This window comes from Leptonotus elevatus, chromosome 15 (assembly GCF_054856555.1).
Source record: "Leptonotus elevatus isolate MCC_2025b chromosome 15, RoL_Lele_1.0, whole genome shotgun sequence".
NCBI lineage: Eukaryota > Metazoa > Chordata > Actinopteri > Syngnathiformes > Syngnathidae > Leptonotus > Leptonotus elevatus.
This window is the reverse complement of record NC_141253.1, coordinates 3,438,073-3,456,968: the sequence shown is the minus strand read 5'-3', so window position 1 is coordinate 3,456,968 and position 18,896 is coordinate 3,438,073. Positions and strand designations below refer to the sequence as shown.

The window sequence follows — 18,896 nt, the reverse complement described above, 5'->3', positions numbered from 1 at the left end:
TGTTCTTCTTTAGTATCTGTCCAAACAAAGCTGGATTTGTGGCTTTGATTTGGCGGCACCATGTGGCACAAGATAAAACTGCAAGAAGCACGGTTTTTTTTTCCATATACGAGCTGACATTATGGCAGATGTTTTTTTTCCTGGCGTTGCAAGAAAAAAATGGACTTAAGTATTTTTACATGGTGGCTTGTGAATTTCACGACAAGCAGCAGCAGTTTATCACCATCTCCAGATGTAAAACAAAATCGAAGAGAATGACATGCTGTTAACCAAAACACAACTTGAAATAGTCTACGACTAAGATAAGAAATGTCATTGTAAAATACAACTAAATGTTTGGTTGCATTTCAATAGTAGCAGCGAGTCACATTAAAAGATATAATGTAACCGAAAAATAGTAGTAATAAAATAAATAATAATAAATGTAAGATCAATGCAAAATGCTTAAACGCTCTAACAAAACTTGAATAATTGTTCCTTTAGATATTTTATGTGTGTCTATAGTTCAACTAAGGATGCTAATGTGCTAACATCCACCACTGCCCCCCACTTGTGTCTATGAATGCTAATGGTATCAATAATAAATGGGCTGTGATAAAATAATAAATTCCTAATGCCCCTCTCAGGCTTCACATTGACTTTATCTGTGCCCCTCAAACATTGTGAGCTCAATTATTTAAAATCTATTAAATTTTCATTTTTGGGGGTTAGGGACTGTACAAGACAAAAATCATACTTGAAATTAGGAGACGGGATGAAAGAATTCAGCCACCAGTCAAGTTTCAATTAGTAATATGAAATACGGTAGACATGTTGTTTATCATCAGTAGACTCCAAAATAAGTCACGAGTCAGCCATTTTGCTTCAAAAGCAGGTTATTTTATGGACATTTTGGCCTTTTCCAGACCGTTCAGACTTTAGGGGGGAAATCCAGCCCTTCACCTGTTGATACCTCCTTCCTTCCCTGGCTCATGCTGACACTGATTTCGAAATCCAGACGTGGGGATTTTAAACGCTCCGACATTCCAGTGCCCCCCTAAACGTCACACGGGGCGGGCGTTGCGTTAGGTCCCTCCCCTTTCCCCTCCCTCCACACCACCACGAGGCTCCAGTGTTGACAGACAGGCCGCCTCTAAGCTACCGCCTTTCTCCTTATCTCGACGCCCACCGGGAAGTGGCAATTAGAACACCCCCCCCCCCCCCCTCCCTCGCCGCCTGGAAGCGTCTTAATTCCGCGGCTCGCAAAATCTTTACTAACAGGCCGTGTGGGAATTCCGCCCGGAGTCCGCATTTAGAAGGAAGCTAACCGGACCGGAGAGACCCGCCTTCTCTTCATTTGTCAACAAAGGGGTTTGACAAGCCTACGGAAGCCCTTCCCCCCCCCCCCCCAACACGGGCTCCTTAAAAGGATGATTGGGCTAACAACCGAGTCGTGGCTAACATTATCGCCTCCTACTCGCGTGCATATGCTGCGTTGACTCCCCCTCCCCACCCGCCACCCCCCACCCCCTACTCCGTTGCATTTTGAGCCAAGCTAGCATGGCGGACCGTGCGCCCAAGCGGCTCTGCTTTAGACCGGGCCACGGTTCCACTTGTCGGCCGGGCCAGCGAGCCGCTGCCGGGGCGTCTTCGGACACGCAGAGCCCGGAGTCGCTGCTGGACATCGCGGCGAGGCAAGTGGCGGAAAAGTGGCCTTTCCAGCGGGTGGAGGAGTGTTTCGAGCGGATTCCGGAGCCCGTACAGCGGCGGATAGTGTACTGGTCCTTCCCGAGGAGCGAGCGAGAAATCTGCATGTATTCGTCTTTCGGAAGCGGGGCGGAGGAGCTCGGCGGACCGGAGAGCGGCGACGATACTCGGCTGCCCTTCCGCCGCGGCGTCGCCCTCCTGGAGAGTGGCTGCGTGGACAACGTCCTGCAAGTTGGTGAGTTGATATTTTTGTTTTTTTTTTAAATATGGCGAAAAGAAAAAAACAACGAATTGCAGAGCGGCCACAAAGGAAGAAAAGAGGGCGACAATGGGGCTTTAAATCGGCTCAATAGGAATGCGTGAGCGCCGCTTTGGGCACTTTGCATTTCCATTGCAACATTTAAAACGCCCTAAAATGGAATTAAAATGCAAACGCACAAAGAAGCGCTTTTAAGCCTCTTGGCAAGCTTTTGTGCAAAGTTTGAACACGGAACGCTTCTGCTTTCTGTGTGGAATTGACACCCCAAAAAAAAATGTTTGAGCTGGCTAGAATGTTTTCAAAATGCACTGCACTGCCTGTCTTGTCTTGTTTTGGTGATTTTTTTGTATTGTAAGACGTATATGTGTTTATAACTTTTACTTTCATCAAAGCCAAATCGTTTAACTGAAGCTGTTAAAACTACTCTATGTACTGTACATTGTCTTATTTTGGAACACATCAAAGAAAAAAAATACATCAAAGTGAAAAAAAACGACTCAAGAATAGAGTAAATAAACAGTGAGTGAATTCTGAATGATGTATTATTTAATCAACATGCGTGTCATAAATCTGCACATGCTTATGTTATCCAACAATATTACAAACACTTAAAATAGATTTGGTAAAATAATGAAAATGGCGGCAACTTCAGCTTCAAAATTCTCTTAAATGAAGTTTGTAATAAGATCACCAAGCAGAGATGACAGAAAACCACATTTTTTTAAAAAAATTTTTTAGTTCTTGTAGGCTGAAATGTCAACGCTTTTAGGCAGATCACAGCGCATGAATTATATGAAGATGAAAAAACTGTAGTGAGCGGAATAAGAGTAGAAAAATACTCCCGGTAAAAGTAAAGAACAACCATTAGAACTACGCCAACAACTACAACGCATTGAAAAAGTTGCTCGGGGTTGACGCAACCCGGGTTTTTGTAGCGCATTACCACCCACCTAAAGCCGTAAGACAGCAGCAAAGTGTGAACATCGCAGGGAAGAGAAGCCATGTGGTTCTGATTTCTCTGCGGAATTGACACCAAAAGTGTTTTCTGTGCCTGAAAATGCATCATGTTGTATTTAGAAAACCCTCCTGCGGGTCACATTGGCCTGTAAAAAAACAAACAAAAAAAACAATATTCAAAAACATTTTTATAAACTGTCACTGTCAGGCGTGAAATCTTGTATCTACCAAAAACGTCTCAGAAAATCCCCCCCAAATCTTATTTTGAGTTCTCAAAGCAAAGCTTTGGTTCAAATTGCTTTTAAACCTTGTATTGCTACCAAATACTATAACTCCAAATCATCAATCAATGGCTAATTTATGCTAATTTGCCAGCCGTCCTCATCGCAATCTTTACGTTACGCCGCGTCCCCCGAGCAAACAAAGAGCCTTTAACGTGTCGCAAAAGCAAAACCCTTTCGACGCTCATCATATCAAAGTCTTTTTCAAAGATCTTAGAGCCATGAGTAGCTAATTCAATAACTATTACACAACAATTGAGATTGCTCACGTCAAAATATGAGGTGGACACGGAACGTATGTCGCATTACGGCGATCAACTTGAACCAAACGCGCCTATTTTTATTTGTGGTCCTCAAAAAAAAAAAAACATCCAGACTTGAATTGTTTCATGATACGCTACACGGCGGAGTTTTACGACACTTAACAGACATTTTGACCATTCAAGAGCGCTAATGGATTTGCTCAAGCTGTTCTCACAATTTTATTTTACTAAGCTTTTTAATATCGCATGAAAAGATTCATCCATTTATATTTTTGTGTTCGGTTGAGCCACAACTTCCCGAGCGAAGGTTTGCTTTAGCTAGTTTGATGTCGGCGCGTTTACGGCCCACGTAAACGTTTGTTGCAGAGCTGTCGAAAGTAATCGATTAATCCACAACCGATGATCAAATTAATCGACCACTATTTTGATAATCGAGTAATCGTTTGGAGCCGTTTTTTTTTTTAATTCCAAATGGTCCTAATCCTCTGATTTCAGCATATTAACAGTAATTGTTCACTGATTTCTGTATAAGATTACGATTTTTGCACACATCTGTTTTTACTTTGGAAAACAATGACCCAACCACTAACATTGTTAACATCAACCCCCAAAATACCCAGAATTGTTAAAATAGTCTGAATATGTTCCCAATGTGTTTATGGCAAGTAAAAACTGTCTTACAAATCTCAAAACCCCAAATTCGCTACAGTGAAATACCAGCTTTATCGACCTTCGGGTTCAAAATGACAAATATCAGCACCGATAATCTGCCCGGCCGATAATCGGTTCTATCCCTAATACATTTTCCATTTCCTGTTTCCATGTTCACGTGCGTCTTTGGGAGCTTCCTGTCGCCCCAAACAAACAAACAATAGGCACCTTCCACTACCCTCGTCAAGTAGCCAAGAGACTTGGAAGCCGGAAGCATATTGAGCACAATAGCACCCCCCCCCCCCACACACACACACAAAAAAAAAAGCAGGGGGGTGATTGACTCCCCAGTCTGCAGGTTTTGGGGTGTGAGTTTGCGTAATCGCCGAGGCACGACATTGAGCGGCATCCTTCGAGGAATCCGCCCCAGTTGCGGCGGCTGTCGTTTCTTTAGATTGCCCCCCCCCCCCCCTCCAACCCTCCTCCCCCTCACCCCCCAAGCACACTCGCACACCTCGGGGCCTGTAATCCCATTTACTCCGCACGCTTCATTGGAATGCTAATGCCGTCTGCTACACGTCTGTGTGGCCTTTTGGCCGCAAACTCGGAATGAGCCGCATCAGTACTTCTCCAACTGGGCTCCCTGGACCGAAAAATACACAGAATTGTCAAAATTGCAAACTTTCCTTGGGAACCAACTGGAATTATTTATTAGAAGACTGGTGCTTTTAATTTATCCCGCGACCAAGCTCGTAACTTAACTCACTCACTGCCATTGACGGCTATAGACGTCATCAATTCGTTTTAACTATTTCTTTTACTTTCACATTTTTTCCCCGACTTTTGTTAACAAGAGTATGGAAACATAGATTTTTTTATTATGTTTGGAGCAGATATAAAATTTGTGATGAATCATGCAATTAATTACAATTTAAAACATTTTTTAATTGCCCCTAATTTAAAAAAATATATATTTTATTTTAAAGAAAAATAAATAAAATAATTGCAATTATTTTTTAATGTTAAAAAAAAGAAGAAACTATTATTAAAAATTAGGAGCGTCAGGCGATTGAAATTTTTAATCGCATGACTTCACTAGTTACCTCATGATTAATCACAAATTTTATATCTGTTCTAAATGTAAAAAAATAATAATAATCTAGGCTTTCATACTCTTGTTAACAAAAATGGAAAAAAATGTGGAACTAATAAAAATAGTTAAAATAAATGTTTGCCGTCAATGGCAGTGAATGAGTTAATTTACTTCTAAATCAAACACATTTTCCCTCAACAGTTCAGTAGCCACCGTCCAATTGGTTAATTTTAGAGCAACAACAACAACGAAACGGTTTGACTTCATTCCATCGGGTTCTACGACTAATTCTTTGTACTTTGGTCATGGTTTTATTCGCCACTAATCAGGTTCTCCGGGTCCGAGCGCGTTTTTGTCGTCGTCGTCGTTGTTGCGTTGCGAGTTCAACCTGATTTTTGTTTTATTGTTAATGAAAAGAAAAATTAGTCACTTTCTAACAAGTCAACCCGGCATGCGCCTAACTTGTTAACGGGGCGTCTTTTTCCCGTAAAGTTGTTAACTGCGTTGAATGAATCTCACAGCTACGTTAGTAACAACCAACTAAATAATAAAGAGCAAAATCGTCATGGCGGTCGGGGGTTCCTTTTTAAGCGTTTGACTACAATTCCACAACTTTGCGAAATCCTGACTCATTAGTTAGGTTAGCCGGTAAAAAAAAAAAAAAAAAACTGGCTTCAACTTACAGCGTGGTCATGTGCACGGTATCGCACGTGACGGTCCAGTACATCGTGTACACACACGTCTTATCTTCATCAACATTCACGCACACACACACACGCCGTTTTGTGACATGGACATCCTTTGTGTCCGCAAACAAAGTCAAGTCACAAACGTGGCTCGCTGTAGTGACAAAATACTTTGCATCAGTCGGGTGTCGTAACCCGGATGGAAATTCTTTTAATTAGTTCCGGTGAGAAAAGACTTCAAAACAATCCAGCTGTTGATCTGCAAATAATTGATTTGTCATCAAAAGACCTTTCTTTGTCTTGTTTTTATTTGACCAAAAACTTGACCACAAGCTGGTATTTTTTTGGTGAAGTCAACTAAAACTAGCTTCTTTTTGAAGAGAGTCTACTCTTTTCTTTTGGTAGCTTTGTTGCTTAAGTCTCAATTTTGTTTTTTTTTACAATTCAAAATGGCCGGCAGGGGCAATATACGGAACTTTTAGAACGGCTGGCGGTGAATGCGCTAATTGTCTTAAAAGCGTCATTAAAACGGCTATAGAAGGACTTTGAGAATACGGTCTTGCGCAAAGAAAGACTTCTCCATTGATTAGCATAGCACGCTAGCACAAAGAAAGACTTCTCCGTTGATTAGCATAGCACGCTAGCACAAAGACTTCTCCGTTGATTAGCATAGCACGCTAGCACAAAGACTTCTCCGTTGATTAGCATAGCACGCTAGCACAAAGACTTCTCCGTTGATTAGCATAGCACGCTAGCACAAAGACTTCTCCGTTGATTAGCATAGCATGCTAGCACAAAGACTTCTCCGTTGATTAGCATTGCATGCTAGCACGATAAGCGACTGGTGTCCACACTTTGACCCGGTTAACTCAAATCCTCAATTTTGAAAGGGTTCTAAAACATCGCACGCACACGCGCGCACACACACACACACACACACACACACACACTAATAGCCTTCTTTTAGCACATTAGTGGTAAAAGCCACTTGCGTGGTGCTGCTGCTCCCCCATTTGTTGACCCACTCTGAAGGCTAATCAGGCTCATCAGGGCCCCCCTAACAATCCGATGAGGATGGTATTGTTTTTGGGGAGGTTCTGGCACCGTTATCTTATTAGGGCTCAAACCTTTAGCTTTAGCTTTATTGTGTGTTTGGACCGCAGAAACTACATTTACCGTACTACATGTTAGTTCCTGGGTGCTTTTTCATGGCTGAAAAGAAGCCACAAAATGTAACAGGCTTTCTCCTCCTGGCTAAAACGGATTTTACCGACACTTCTAAAACGTGTGCTGTTGGATTTTTTTTCTAAATTGCGGCATTTGCAATATAAAAAATTTAGAATTTAATTTAATAAAGCCTGCTTTTTAGTGCGCCATTTGAATGGGTCTGTTAATGTGGTAAATGCTGTAGCATCGGTCTCCGCCAACTTCCCGCCTGCTCCCCATCGAGGCGGCCCTGCTCCCGGCATGCCTGTCCTGCAGCTGAACCGCTGACGTAACGGAGAGAGAAAAAAAAAAAAAAAAAAACTTGCTACGCTCTCAGCTGAGTGCGTCGGGAGGTTGGCTTGGCAGCGGGCCAGAGTCCTGAGCTCAGCATTTTTGTCATGCACTTCCTCTCCAGACCCGATTGCATAATGCAGTTCGCCGCTCCGCACGGGAACGGCACTCCTTCCTCTACCCCCCCGCCACCCGACGCGGCGGTGCCGCCTCAATAGGTGAGCCTAAGAGGACGACCGCGTTCACGCCCGAGGCGCATGTCCGTCAGGCGGGGGTTTACGGCAGGTCACTCTTTGCAAAGAAAAACTCACAAAAAGGCCAAAGCTGCCCGTTGAGGCGTGAACAAGCGCTTCTAGGGCCAAGGTGCGCTTTGTGTGCTCAAGTGGCCACTTTTTGTTGTGACAATGGGGAGGCTAATCTGTCACCCGAGGAGATGCGGCAGCAAAGGCATCTCGGGCACGCTGGGAGGGGGGGGACACAAAAACAAGCAATCAGCAGCCATGCTACCCTGAGTGCTACCTGTTAGCCGCTAATTAGCTTTTAGCATCCTTAGCCTAATTATTTTGACAATTTCCTTCAGATGAGTCATGAAAGTCACAAATAAAAACACAACAGAGGTTGAGATCGGTGCAGCTCGCCACAGACTGTCACATTCCTGGCAAAACTTTGCCCTCGTCTATCTTTGTTAGCTTGTATTGCAACCCGTTTAGCCGGTAAATCGGTTGACTTTACTCATTGTATTGCACCAAAAGTCTTACCTTAGCTGAAAATGCCCAGGCAAGTAACTTTACTCTCTTCCAACTTTGTTTACAGTTTCTAATGCAACCCGTTTAGGCGGCAAAGTGGTTAACTACACTCTGTGTAGCACACATCATTGTTATTGCATCAACAACAGTGTAATCTTAGTTGAAAAGGGGTTCTATCTCTTATCCAGCTACATATACAGTTTGAAATTGCAACCCACTTAGGCAGCAAACTAGTTGGCACATATATTTAATATTGCACCAAATTGTTTGTTTTTTTATCTTAGTTAAAAATTCTGGCACAAGACTCTGTTCTCTTCCAGCTTTGTTTACGATTTTTATTGCAACCTGTTTACGCGCCAAACTTGTTGGCTACTTTGGCTTTCCGTTGCTACTCGTTTAGGCGGCAGACTTGTTCATCCAACAAACAGGTGACTGACAGTTGTTGTCTCTTGTCCCGTATGAGGATGGCTGAGCTAGCACAAACATCTCCCTGTTACAGCAACCTGTTTAGACAGGAAACTGGTTGTTGACAAAACTGCTATAACACCACAAGCCGTAGTTGTAAAAGGTCCACCGCAAAACTTTGAATAGAACATAAAGAAGGTAAAGTTTCTGTTGCAACCCATTTAGGTGGCAACCTAGTTGACTACGTATTATGTTCCCCATTTAATTGCTGTTGCATCAAAAAAATTGTATCTTATTTGGAATTGGTCCAGCACGGAACTTTGCTTAGCGTATGACTTTTTTATTTCAACCCGTTCAGGCAGCAAACTAGTTGACGACACGTTGTGTTAACATATCATCGCCGCTGCACCAAAAACTGTTGGCCCACCACGAATCGTTGCTGTGTCTCAGCTTGATTTACATTTTCTATTGCAACCCATTTAGGCGGAAATGGCTAAAACTTGTTTTTCTGTTCTGTTTTCAGTCACAACCCGTTTAGGCAGCAAATTTACCGTCACTTTCTTGCCCCGTGCAGGCTTCCACCTGAGCGGCACGGTGCGCGAGCCGTCCTCGGCGCCGGAGCTGCTGTGCAACGTGAGCGTGAGCTTCGACCGCTGCAAGATCACGGCGGTGACGTGCAGCTGCGGCAACAAGGACATCTTCTACTGCGCCCACGTGGTGGCGCTGGCGCTGTACCGCGTGCGCAGCCCCGGGCAGGTCAAGCTGCGGCTGCCCATCTCGGAGGCGCTGTTCCAGATGAACCGCGACCAGCTGCAGAAGCTGGTCCAGTACCTGATCACGGTGCACCACACCGAGGTGCTGCCCACCGCGCAGAAGCTGGCCGACGAGATCCTGCTGCAGAACTCCGAGATCAACCAAGTGCACGGTGAGCGCAGCACTCATGTCTACTAGCATTCGACCATTCCCGAAAAAAAGTCAATTATCGTCCTGAACTTGCGGTGGTCTTCAGGTGCTCCTGACCCGACGGCCGGGGCCAGCGTGGACGACGACAACTGCTGGCATCTGGACGAGGAGCAGGTCCAGGAGCAGGTCAAGCACTTCCTCTCTCAGTGCAGCTACCACGGCTCGGGCAAGCATCTCAACCTCCTCTTCAGCAAGGCAAGCGGACCCCACCGCCGGCCCCTTCACGGCCACAAGTACAGCCCGCCATCCTCCTCCAATGCTTTTTCTCACAATTGTTTGGTCGCAGGTGCGAGAGATGCTGAAGATGCGGGACTCTAACGGCGCCCGCATGCTGACGCTGATCACCGAGCAGTTCATGGGGGACCCCCGGCTGGCGCTGTGGCGCCAACAGGAGACCGCCATGACCGACAAGTACAGGCAGCTCTGGGATGAACTCGGTCGGTACTTGCCTTTTTTTTTTTTTTATATCAACGTGCTTTTGTCAAAATATCATAATGGTTGAGAATTACAGATGACATTAAAAATTCAAAGGACTCGGGTTAAAAAAATGATGATTGATTACTGTGAATTAACATATTCAAATACATTTTACAAATGTTACACGCTTAAGTAAACTCGTTTACATTTTGTATTATTTTCAATTAATGTAATTACAATTGACTAGTTAATTAACTTTTTACTTACGGTAAATTTAAATAAAATTAAACATGCAATTTGTTTTATTTAGAAGTAATTTAAATTTGTGTAATTGATTAACCGAAATGTAAAAAATATCTAATGAAAATGTGGAAATAAAAAAACTACTGTGACTGTGTATATATTAAATTTAAAAAAGAGAAAATAAGAAAGGGGGTAAAAATAAGAGAGAAAAAATACCTCTACCATATTGTTTTTTTTTACCTCTACCGTAATATGGTTTATCAATTGTAAATATTGTCTGTAATAGTAATGCAAAAAAAACCTCTTTACATAATGAAAACTAAAATAAATGGAAAGAGTCTGCATTAAAGCACTCATGTCTATTAAGAGCTGCACAAAAATAGTAACGATAATGTCATATTCATCCTTACTGTAAACATTTGCATTACCGTTGCTGTACAAATGTTAACATGAACTTGCTAACAGTAGTCCCTTTTCCCTCCCTGTCAGTAGGGGGCAGCGTGTCAAGTGCAGAGAAGGCGTTTCTGACACAATTCCATCCCTTAAAAAAAAAGAAGAAAAAAAGCAGCTGATAAACATGACTGCGTTTTGCCACCATAAATCCTAGCTCTTGCTTTACTCCCCCCTGTTGTTGTACTTGGCGCACTCTGAACAAAGAGGCCCCTCCCCCCCCAAACCTTGTCCATCCTCCCTCCCTCTCGTCTTCACCTCTGCTGTTTTCTTGCTCTTGTCATCTGTCATCCTTTATTCATCGGCGCTCATTGTCCATTGTTCTCTCATCGTCTTCGCGCCTCCCCATTTTTGCCCAGTGCGCAGCCAGTGGGCTTGTTGTTCTCACAGAACAAGAAAAAAAAAAGCAGATCATTTATGGCCACCTGCATGGGCAAATAAATTATTTTATTAACGTGAAAGCTCTGGTAACTGAAATGAAGTAGCGTTTCGCGTAGCTCAGTTAAAGGCGGCACGGGAGATCGAGGTACACAATATCAAATGGTACTGATATATGCGATTGATGCTAACGTGCTAGCAGTGTAGATTTAGTCAACTATCAAAAAGGTGTCCACCAGAAGAGTCCACTTGCAATATCAAATGTGACTGATACATACTAACAATGCTAACTTGCTTGTGGTTCTATCAAAAAGTGTTCCAACACGCAGTATAATATATTACTAATGCGTGCTAACAGTGCTACGTTGCTTACATGCTATCTATTGTAGCTATGTACACAATATCAAATGCTACTGGTGGCAAGCTAGCAATACAAAAAGGCTACAACCTTTTGTCTCCGTCTGTGGAAATGTTAGCATGCAACATCTTAAAAGGTGTTCATCATACACAATATCAGATGCTACTGCAACATGCTAACAATGCTAACGCGGTAGACCGTTACGAGCGAAAACGATGAGGTATGGTTTTGTGTTGGCGCAGGGGCGCTGTGGATGTGCATCGTCCTCAACCCTCAGTGTAACGCCGACCAGAAATCGGGTTGGCTGCTGCAACTCTGCCGCTGGAACGGCGTGGACGTGTGCCCCCTGGAAGACGGGAACCAGGGCGGCAGCCAGCTCGGCAACCTCACCAACGCCGTGCCGGGAGGACACAACGCCAACGCCGGTGAGGACTCACCAATTTCAAACTACTCATTTTTTTTTTTTTTTAGATGTAATCAGGCCTGGGAGGTGACTCTCTTCACGTTTAATTTTAAGCCATGAAGAAGCTCATTTTGTGGACATGAAATAAATGCTCCACTTCCGCCCCCGCTCAGAACAACCTCAGCGCACGGTGTTCACACGGGCCATAGAGGCCTGCGACCTGCACTGGCAAGATCCCCACCTGCAGCGCATCCTCACCGAGGAACACAACGCCGAACGCTGTTGCCAAGACAACCTGGACCTCTTCAACAGCCGGGGGTGGCCCCTGTGGCACGGTGAGACGAACAGAAGCGTTGAACGAAAATCTGCTAGCTTAGCGCTCGCGTAGAAAGTGAACCACTATGGGCAGGCTAACGGTAATTAGCATAGCTATAATGGTAAGTATAAACCTTCACACGGAGCAGTCGCAATATACAGAGCAAGTGTATGTATTTATTTATTTTTTGGTGTCTGTGTGGCCAATAATTTTTCTTTACAGAGCATGTACCTACGGCGTGTGCCCGCGTGGACGCCCTGCGTTCTCACGGGTACTCCGAGGAGGCGCTCCGGCTGGCTGTGGCCGTGGTCAACACGCTACGGCGGCAGCAGCGAAAGCAGCTCGAGTTCTTCTGTACTCACAAGAAAGGTCTTTGCTCACTTTTTTTTTTTTTGTCACTTAATAATGTATAATAAGCCATATTCATTGACGTGTTATTAATTTGTTTTATTTTATTATTTATTAATTTGATCTAAAACAAAATAATTTATTTGACATTAATTGTTGGATCAAAATTACCAAATTAATGCAATAAAATAACTCATGCTCATTTGTCATTTTATTGTTTAAACTATGGTGACAACATTAAATCTTCAAATCAGTTAGCTAATGAGATGAATGAAAAAAATAATCAAATCTATCTGTGGTCATTTGAGGGAAAATAGTTCAAGGTTAAGGCAACAAATTACGTAATTTAATAATGACTCTTGTTCAGTTTTCAAATTCATTATTGAAAAAATAAAACTAAAGAGGAATATACAAGTAAAAAAAAAAAACAATTTGAGGATGAAACTGACTTTTTGATAATAGAATAATACATTCTAATTTTATTATTGCATTTCTATAAAATTTTAATGTGTGCCAAAATGTGTGTTTATTTACCGTAATGAAATTAGCAAATTACTTAAATAGGTAAATAAAATGAATACCATTTTTTTAATGCATTTAAAAGACAAAGATAAATTAATGCAATAGACATATTATTTTAATAAAAGTAGTAAATCACGCGAATTTCAAAATTGTATACAATAAAAATTAAATAGGCATATTTACATATGGTATTGCATGTCTTTATTATTTACACCAAATCAATTAGCACATTATTTAATGAGGAGAATAGAAAAAAATATATATATGTATATAATGTATACTTTTTTTAGACCGACTTGAGTAAAAAAAAAGTAATCAAATATTATAACTAGTTACTTGCTACCGATGTAAACAAACGCATTTTACTACGGAAATGAGCAATTTAACATTTGATTTAAAATTGTTTAATTATAATGAACAAATTATTTCTTACATTACCCGTAGCTCTCCTTGCTGTAGTAACATTTAAGATGGCGCACATTGTGTGTGGGCAGAGGTGCTCCACACGGGCATGACGTCCGTCACCAACCTGGAGGGCTGGGTGGGACACCCCCTGGACCCCGTGGGCACCCTCTTCAGCACCCTCATCGAGACGGACGCGGACGCGGACGCGGCCGCCGATGCGGGCGAGACGCCGGTGGCGCTGGCGGTGGAGGTGGCGCTGATCGGCCTGGGGCAGCAGCGGGTCATGCCCGACGGGCTGTACGCGCAGGAGAAGGTGTGTCGCAACGAGGAGCAGCTGCTGGCGAAACTGCAACAGCTGCAGCTGGACGACGTGCTGGTCAACGTCTTCCGCAAGCAAGCCGCCATCTTGCTGGAGGGTGAGTCAAATCCACGGGGACGTTCCGGATAATATTCAGCCCCTGGAGCTAGCATGAATTTGGGCCACATGTTGGCGATACGGGATGGCTGCCATTTTGGTTTGAAGCAGACATTTTATGATCAAGTTCTAAAGATTTTGGCCCGTCGTTACCAACTGTAGAACGCATGGATTTTGCATAATGATGTTTTCCGCTGTGCCTCCTATTCCAGCTGGTCCATACAGCGGTCTGGGCGAGTTGCTCTACAGAGAGAGCGTCCCCATGCACACTTTCGCCAAGTATCTCTTCACCTCGCTGCTACCTCACGATGCCGAGCTTGCCTACAAAATTGCACTGAGGGCCATGAGGTGAGCGGAATTTCCGTGCCGACTTATTAGCGCATCATAATTGACTGTGTTTTGCTGTCTTGTGTTCAAGGCTGCCGGTCCTGGAGTCGAGCATGGCGTGCGGCGACCTGTCGCGCTCGCATCACATGGTGTCGGTGGTAGCCAGTCGTTACCCTCGCTGGTTCACGCTCAGCCACGTCGAGTCCCAGCAATGTGAATTGGCGTCCACCATGCTCACCGCTGCCAATGGTGCGTCAGGAGTTTTTTTTTTTTTTCTGTCTTTCAAAAATGAAACCAATTGATGTAACATTGCGAGATTAAAATTGCCACAATGGCGTCGTCGTCATGTCACGTTAGCGGCACATCTGTTAAAAAAAGCGAGGTTGTATTCCATTTGTGCAGTTCTAGCACCCGCTGGTGGTTAGTTTAATAGTGCAGTTTAATTTTAAATGGGAATGTTTTGGTGACTGTGACAGTTTTCATTCCTATAAATCAGTCATACCAGCAATTACTTTTCAGCATACCGGACAAAAAATAAAATAAAAAATTTGCCCACTTCAGCCAAGCATGCAGTCGTAAGCTCCCCCCCCCCTTTTTTTTTTTTATCACCAACCTCCTCACAATATTGTGACAATTATCGTATTGTGAGGTTCATAGTGTGATATTAATTCGGGCTGGGAATCTTTCACTGTCTCATGATTCCATTCCGATTTTTGGGTCTGCGATTTGATTCAGAATCGATTATTTGACAGCCTTAGAACAATTTTAGATTCAAAATTATTTGATTGACAATGATTTCTGCTTCAATTTATAGATATGCAAAGAATTGTCATGATCTACTCCAGTCTGACTCGCTAATGCTAATTAGCGCGCTGCTCGTGGCACTTTTATCACTCAAAAGAATGACAGAGAAGCATCTTAACATCCTACACTGCAAAAAAAACAAACTTTTATTGAAATAACTTGATCATAACTTTTTGCTTCTATGTGGCTTCAACTTAACAGTGTATTAGAACGAGCGGAACCGCACTGCCCCTAAATGGCCAAATCGTGTACAACATGAACAGTGCTCCCAATAAAGGCACACACAAACAAGGGCAAGACAGTATAAAATAATTGAAATAAAATCGATTTTGAGACATTTAGCATGTGGAAAGAGCAAAAATAAATTGCAAATTCTTAGGGGTGAGTCTGGAATGTGTCCACAAGTCCAGGAAAGACTCCTACCACTGTCTCCTTATTGGCGCGTCCCACAATATTTCGAGCGTATGTGTCGTCAGGTGACGCTCACAAGCTGCAAACGGTGCTGGAGTCCATCCAGAAGAACATCCACTCCTCGTCGCACATCTTCAAGCTGGCCCAGGACGCCTTCAAGATCGCCACCATGATGGACAGCCTGCCCGACCTGACGATGCTCAAGGTTTCTCTGGAACTGGGACTCCAGGTAAAGGCGCGCCTTCTTTGCCGTCCCATCTGTTCTTGGCTCATTTGCCGCTCTTTTGCAGGTGATGAGGATGACGCTGTCCACCCTCAACTGGCGAAGACGAGACATGGTACGCTGGCTTGTCACGTGTGCCACCGCAGTGGGTGAGTTGACGTTGCAAAGTGTTGAAGACGAATGACGAATGGAGGAAGGAGCTTGATGAGCCTTGAGCCACCAATTTTTTTATCCCCAAATTGAAATTTTATGTAACCACTTTGTAAACTCGACAAAGTGCAATTTTTGGAGAAATTGCTTGGGAATGCTGAAAGCTGAATGCTAAGATTTGAATGAAAATGACTAATAACTCATTCACTGCCATTGACGGCTATAGACGTCAAAAATTTATTTGAACTATTTCTATTAGTTTAACTTTTTTTTCCCACTTTTGTTAACCAGAGTATGAAAACCTAGAAAAAATATATTGTACATTTAGAACAGATATACAATTTGTGATTAATCGGGAGTTAACTAGTGAAGACATGCGATTAATTACGAAAAAATTTGAATCGCCGGACGCCCCTAATTTTTAATAATCTTTTCTTCGGTTTTTTTAAGTAATTAAAAAAACATTAAAATCTATTTTTTTTTATATAATCTTTTCTTCTTTTTTTTAAATTTGTAATCATAATTAATCGCATTACTTCACTAGTTAACTCACAATCACAAATTTTATATCTGTTCTAAATGTACAATTAAAAAATCCTAGGTTTTCATACTCTTTTTAAAATTTTTAACTAATAGAAATAGTTAAAATGATTTTTTTTACATTTTATAGCCGTTAATGGTAGCGAATGAGTTAAATAAATGGGGGGAAGTTTATATTTAACGTTAAATCGTGCACAAACTAAGTAATGTGGAATCAGACTATTATATTCCCAGGAAGGCGAGAATTTCTGAAGCGAGTTGAAATTTGAATGGTGTCATTTGGCATTATTATAAAATAATCCACTTTTGTGTCTCAGGTGTGTTTGCGCTGAACAACATCATGCAAAGCTGGTACACCCTCTTCACGCCCATGGAGGCCACCAGCGTGGTGGCGAGCAGCATCATGTCCAACAGCACCGTCGCGCGCCTCCACGCGACCTCTCAGCAGCAGGAGAACTTGTACAACTCGGCGCACACGCTGGCGCTGCAGTGCGCCATGAAGGACCCGCAGAACTGCGCCCTGCCGGCGCTGACGCTGTGCGAGAAGGACCACGTGGCCTTCGAGACGGCCTACAAGATCGTGCTGAGCGCCGCCGCCTCCACCGGCATGAGCTACACGCAGCTGTTCACCATCGCCCGCTACATGGAGCACCGCGGCTACCCCATGCGGGCGTACAAGCTCGCCACGTTAGCCGTGACGCACCTGAAGCTCAGCTACAACCAGGACACGCACCCGGCCATCAACGACGTCTTGTGGGCCTGCGGTTTGAGCCACTCGCTGGGCAAAAACGAGCTGGCGGCCATCATCCCGTTGGTGGTGAAGAGCGTCAAGTGCGCCACGGTTCTGTCGGACATCCTGCGCCGCTGCACGCTGACCACGCCCGGCGCGGTGGCGCTGCACAGCCGCAGGAACGCGGCCAAGCTGATGTCCCTGGATAAGGCGCCGCTGCGGCACCTGCTGGACGCCACCATCGCCACCTACATCAAAACCACGCATTCGCGCCTCACGCACATCAGCCCGCGGCACTACGGCGAGTTCATCGAGTTCCTCAGCAAGGCGCGCGAGACCTTCGTCATGGCGCACGAGGGCCACGCGCAGTTCACGCAGTTCGTCGACAACCTCAAGCAAATGTACAAGGGCAAAAAGAAGCTCATGATGCTCGTCCGGGAGCGCTTCGGCTGACGGGCGGCAAGAACGAAAATGACCAAAACGCCACCTTTTTTTACTTGAGTTTTATCCTACAACTTGAAGTTAGCCTAAAGTCTTATTGAGAGTTTGAACATTTCAAAATGATTGGGCCAAAATGTGAACGACGAAAAGAGTGCAGTGAACCTCCTTTTATCGCCAGTGGATGCGTTCCAGACCTTTCTTAAAAATCTGATTATAAGCAAGGGAACGAATGATGAACCATGGCAAAACTGGGTCCACTGCACTTGGGTGTGCCTGCGAGACTTTTTTTTTTTTTTTTTTTTTTTGGGTATGAATAAGTCTTACACTGAATACAAACATTAACGTCCGCCTCACCCTTTGCCAACCGTTTCAAAGAGAAACCAAATGGAGCGACCATTCAGCACCTCTTCTTTGTACAGGGTTAGAATTAGTCTTATGGTTAGGGTTCCAGTTGGGTTAAGGGTTAGAGATGTAACCCGCTATAGGTTGGCCTGGGTTCGAGGTTCAGCCCCCCCCCCCCCCCCCCCCCCCCAATCCTCGTGTTCGCGTTCTCACCTTGTGTTCCTGTTTCAGGAAAAAAAAAACTCGTTTGGTTTCGCTCGTTTTGCCAGACGTTACACAGAAACCTTCTCAGGGATGTCTCTTGGGGGGGGGGGGAGCAACACAAGAAGAAGAAGAAGATACGAGAACGAAAGCATTTAATGTAAATATGAAAATTTTATGGGCAACAAATGTTAAGTTATGACAGAAGAGTCTATGTGAGGCACAAATACTTGAAGCTGCAGTCCGTTTAGTTTTTTTTTTCTCAACATATCAGAAGGACAGTTGGTGAACGAGCAAAGCACATTTGTGGAAGGAAGAGCGAGCAAAAAGAAGAAAGAAAAAAAACGCAACAAAATTGCTTCCGTTTCACGTCGGAACTTTGTCTCGAGAAACGTTCTTCTACTGTCGGCCCGAGCGAGCAGCCGTTTTTCTTGCCTTGTCGTCTTAATGCTTTAAAACAACCACGTTAAGCCGTTGGAGCATTTATTCCGTACTCTTTATGTCCGGCTCAAGGTCCATGTCCACTTTGGCCCGCTGGTACACTGCAAGGAATTAATTCTGCTAACTGCTTTCCTTACAAGCAAACGAGAGTTCTGACAACCAAATGTAAGTGTCTTTAATTTGATTTTGATTTTTGATTTTATTTTTTGTTGTTGGCTTGAAAAGCTCATTTCGGTTGTTGTTGTTGTTGTTGACGCCTTTTGTTTTAGTTGCTGTTATTTATTACATAAAAAGATTGTACCACGGCATCAACATGCTTCTGAAACTGATGTTTGTTAACACTGATTTTGTTTATTTGTGACTAAATCACTGTTTTGTAAACTTGTTCAGAGAAACATTTGGATTTTGCATTAAAGTTTCAGTTCTTGGTTCTAGCAAGGATGAACTGTTCTTCTTGTTTGGCTAGTGGCAGGCTAATGCTAGCTTTGCCAAACAAAGTTGATATTAGAATTTTTTTTTTTTTTATGATAGACAATCCAGGTCT

At 43.5% G+C, this 18,896-nt stretch overlaps 1 protein-coding gene across 1 annotated transcript; it reads left to right on the top strand.

The window, feature by feature from the left end:
• The first annotated feature begins 1,230 nt into the window (after window positions 1-1,230).
• On the top strand, window positions 1,231-18,786 carry LOC147161577 (zinc finger SWIM domain-containing protein 6-like). Its single transcript, XM_086097420.1, has 13 exons — window positions 1,231-1,921; window positions 9,099-9,449; window positions 9,534-9,682; window positions 9,774-9,924; window positions 11,576-11,758; window positions 11,910-12,071; window positions 12,275-12,421; window positions 13,417-13,743; window positions 13,955-14,090; window positions 14,161-14,318; window positions 15,350-15,513; window positions 15,575-15,656; window positions 16,515-18,786. Exons 1-13 carry the CDS (start codon window positions 1,540-1,542, stop codon window positions 17,378-17,380), a joined length of 3,258 nt encoding a protein of 1,085 aa, XP_085953546.1. The 5' UTR covers window positions 1,231-1,539; the 3' UTR covers window positions 17,381-18,786.
• The last annotated feature ends 110 nt before the right edge of the window (window positions 18,787-18,896 follow it).

Coding starts and splice junctions, on each gene's coding strand:
- LOC147161577 (XM_086097420.1), top strand. CDS start 1,540: ATGGCGGACCGTGCGCCCAAGCGGCTCTGCTTTAGACCGGGCCACGGT. Junction 9,925..11,575: donor GCAGCTCTGGGATGAACTCG/GTCGGTACTTGC, acceptor GTGTTGGCGCAG/GGGCGCTGTGGATGTGCATC. Junction 15,657..16,514: donor CACGTGTGCCACCGCAGTGG/GTGAGTTGACGT, acceptor TTTGTGTCTCAG/GTGTGTTTGCGCTGAACAAC.